At 35.5% G+C, this 2582-nt stretch overlaps 1 protein-coding gene across 1 annotated transcript; it reads right to left on the bottom strand.

Moving 5' to 3' along the window:
• Nucleotides 1–525: 525 nt before the first annotated feature.
• LOC134262534 (tetraspanin-33-like) lies at nt 526–2355 on the bottom strand (the record flags this gene model as incomplete). The annotated part of the gene is made up of 3 exons (XM_062744934.1): nt 2084–2355; nt 1176–1364; nt 526–720 (listed from the first exon to the last, which is right to left on the bottom strand). Coding segments are annotated over exons 1-3 (483 nt in total), but the record flags the coding sequence as incomplete, so codon positions are not given.
• Between the last annotated feature and the right edge of the window lie 227 nt (nt 2356–2582).

Raw genomic sequence — 2582 nt, 5'->3', positions numbered from 1 at the left:
AAAAGCGCTGTTGAACTTTAGAAAATGGACCTGAACGGACACAATAGGGTACATTTGTATCAGTGTGAAACTCATTTTTATTAATCTCTCTATGATGTCCGGATAGGGCCATTTGCAAAAGCTCAACAGCGCGTTCAGAAAAACACGACGTTGCGCTAACACACAGTACATGCTGTCACGCTAACACTAGAACACGCCGTCGCGTTAACACACAACACGCTGTCACGCTAACACGATTTCGCACAACACGCCATCGCACTAACACACAACGCACTGTCGCGCTAACACGAGTTTGCGCAACATGCCGACGTGCTAACAAAACTGCGTCGATGTGTTGTGTGTTAGCGCCGGCGAGTTGCTTGAAAGACAGCGTGTTTTTATAAAAGTGCTATTGAGCTTTAGTAAAAGGCCCTATCCGGACACAATAGGACACAGTTGTATCAGTGTTCTACAAACACATTTTTTTTACTTTGTTTTAAGATTTTTTCACCTGTTGAATGAAACTTTTAATTTTATTTGTCTTACCGTTTTTTGTATGTTGTCAATTAAGCTGACCATATCATCATCGTCCACGACACCGTATTTGTTTATTGCATTTCTCAAGCTATCTTGAGGGAAAATTCCCAGTTGATGACGAGATTCGGGGACGTAATAAAACACAAAAATAAGGATCACAAGCACCAACTCTCCCAAAAAGATGAAACTCAATACGTAATTGTACTGGAAGAAGACGAAAAAAATATTATTTTCCTATGATGCAACTTTTAGAAAGATTAAAGAAAGTATAATTTAAAGTTGGAAAGTCCGATTTTTTTAACATCGTCGTCTAATTTTCAAATATCTGTCCTACATATTGAGAATATAGGTCATGTCTTTTGCTAGAAAATCAGATTATCGGGAGGGCCTTCTCAAAAAAATGTTTGGTTGCCCTCTCCCTATCGAACGGCTAAAAATAGCACGACTCATTACTTTTTTTCATCATCGGAAAGCAATATTTTTTCTTATTTGTACTTTGGAAAATACATTTTAAAAAAAGGCACTGCAATTGAATTCTCTGAGAAAAAATATTTTCTCACCTGTATACCCACCCAAAATTTTCAGACCCAGTCGGGAGAAGGCAAGCAATAATTTTTCAAGACTTGGCCTAATAATAGATTTTTATCAAAATTTCTCACCGTTTTGAGAAAGCATGTGTTTTCTCTGAGAGCTCCCATACAGCCAAAGAAAGTTATGAACACGACTATAGCGCCCCCTGTACACATCAATGTGGACGGATCCAGGAAAAAATCGAACGCGTCCTTAACAACCTTCTTCTTCATGTAAAGGACGTAAGCCCCAATGGCTGTCATTGCAAGACCCGCAAGCTGAAAATAATTCATTGAAAGTATTCCATTTTTCGATCAGAGATTATACATACAGGTCCCCCGATAACGATCTACGTTCACAAAGGATGTAATATCAGAAATTCCATATAGGTTTCATATTTAGTTTTACATCTAGGCGATATCCAAATGTTTGAAAAGATTTTGACAATGAATTTCAAAAACTTGTAATCAAAGAAATAGAAAGAAAAAATGTGGCACATCAAAGTTCTAAAAGACATTGACTAGTATATACGAGTCGGAGGCTATTTTCGGCCGAATTTCTCTTTTGTTTGTTTTCATTTATACATTTTAATGTTTTTGTGGAGAAAATTTTGTGAAGACCCTTTTTTCCATTAGAGCTAAAGTTGTTCACTTAAGCGTTTGCATTGGGAGAAAAATTTGGCATAGCTAAAAAAAGCTGACAAAACCAGTGAACCTCTTCTCTAAGGAATGGATATGTAAACTTTATTATACAAAGTTCAAAGTTTAAGTACTAGTATATTAGCTAAGAAAAAAGTAAAATAAATAGAAGAGTTTTCGTCTTTATTTAAGGGGATATGTACATACACAGACATTGTTTACCCTACATATGTCCTATTATCTGTCAATGGATAAAACATTGAATTGATAAACTCAATATATCACACCTTTATAATTGCAAAAAGGGATCAAAGTTATTTCAAAATATTTACCTACCCATATTTCAAAATATCACTTACCCATATTAGAAAATTCTCAAAGAAAAGGAAATACTTCAACACTGGGTTAATGGCCGAGTAGTCCCTACGGCTTCTGAAGGTTCGTCTTAAAGATTCCATTACGAGAACCTAGACACCAGGAAGATATAACTGCCGTGTTGTGTAACTATCTATACTCTGAAAATACTCCATAAACTATCTAACACTCTATAAAAAAGAGTTCAGTCAAACCATGGTATCTATCTAACGCGGACGTTTGTAATCCAGGGAAGTGTTTGCTATTCAGCGATAAGAGACAAAATGTTATCGCGCGATTCCAAAGGTGTGGATCAATATTTTTTAAGGACCTTTATTTTAAAAAATCCGTTCTAAGGGCACACAACTCTACATACATAAAAAATATTACAAAATATAAAAAATATTACGAACTCTTTAGCATACAATGTAAAGATGTTCTTAAACGAAAATGCAAAAGATGTTGGATAACAAACAAATCCACAGTAAAAGCTGACTTCGAGAT

The sequence above is a fragment of the Saccostrea cucullata genome, unplaced genomic scaffold (genome assembly GCF_032062105.1).
Source record: "Saccostrea cucullata isolate Sc308-1 unplaced genomic scaffold, CSIRO_AGI_Scuc_v1 ctg10041, whole genome shotgun sequence".
Classification (NCBI taxonomy): domain Eukaryota; kingdom Metazoa; phylum Mollusca; class Bivalvia; order Ostreida; family Ostreidae; genus Saccostrea; species Saccostrea cuccullata.
Note: the sequence above shows the minus strand (reverse complement) of the source record. Positions and strands in the feature narration are given on the sequence as shown.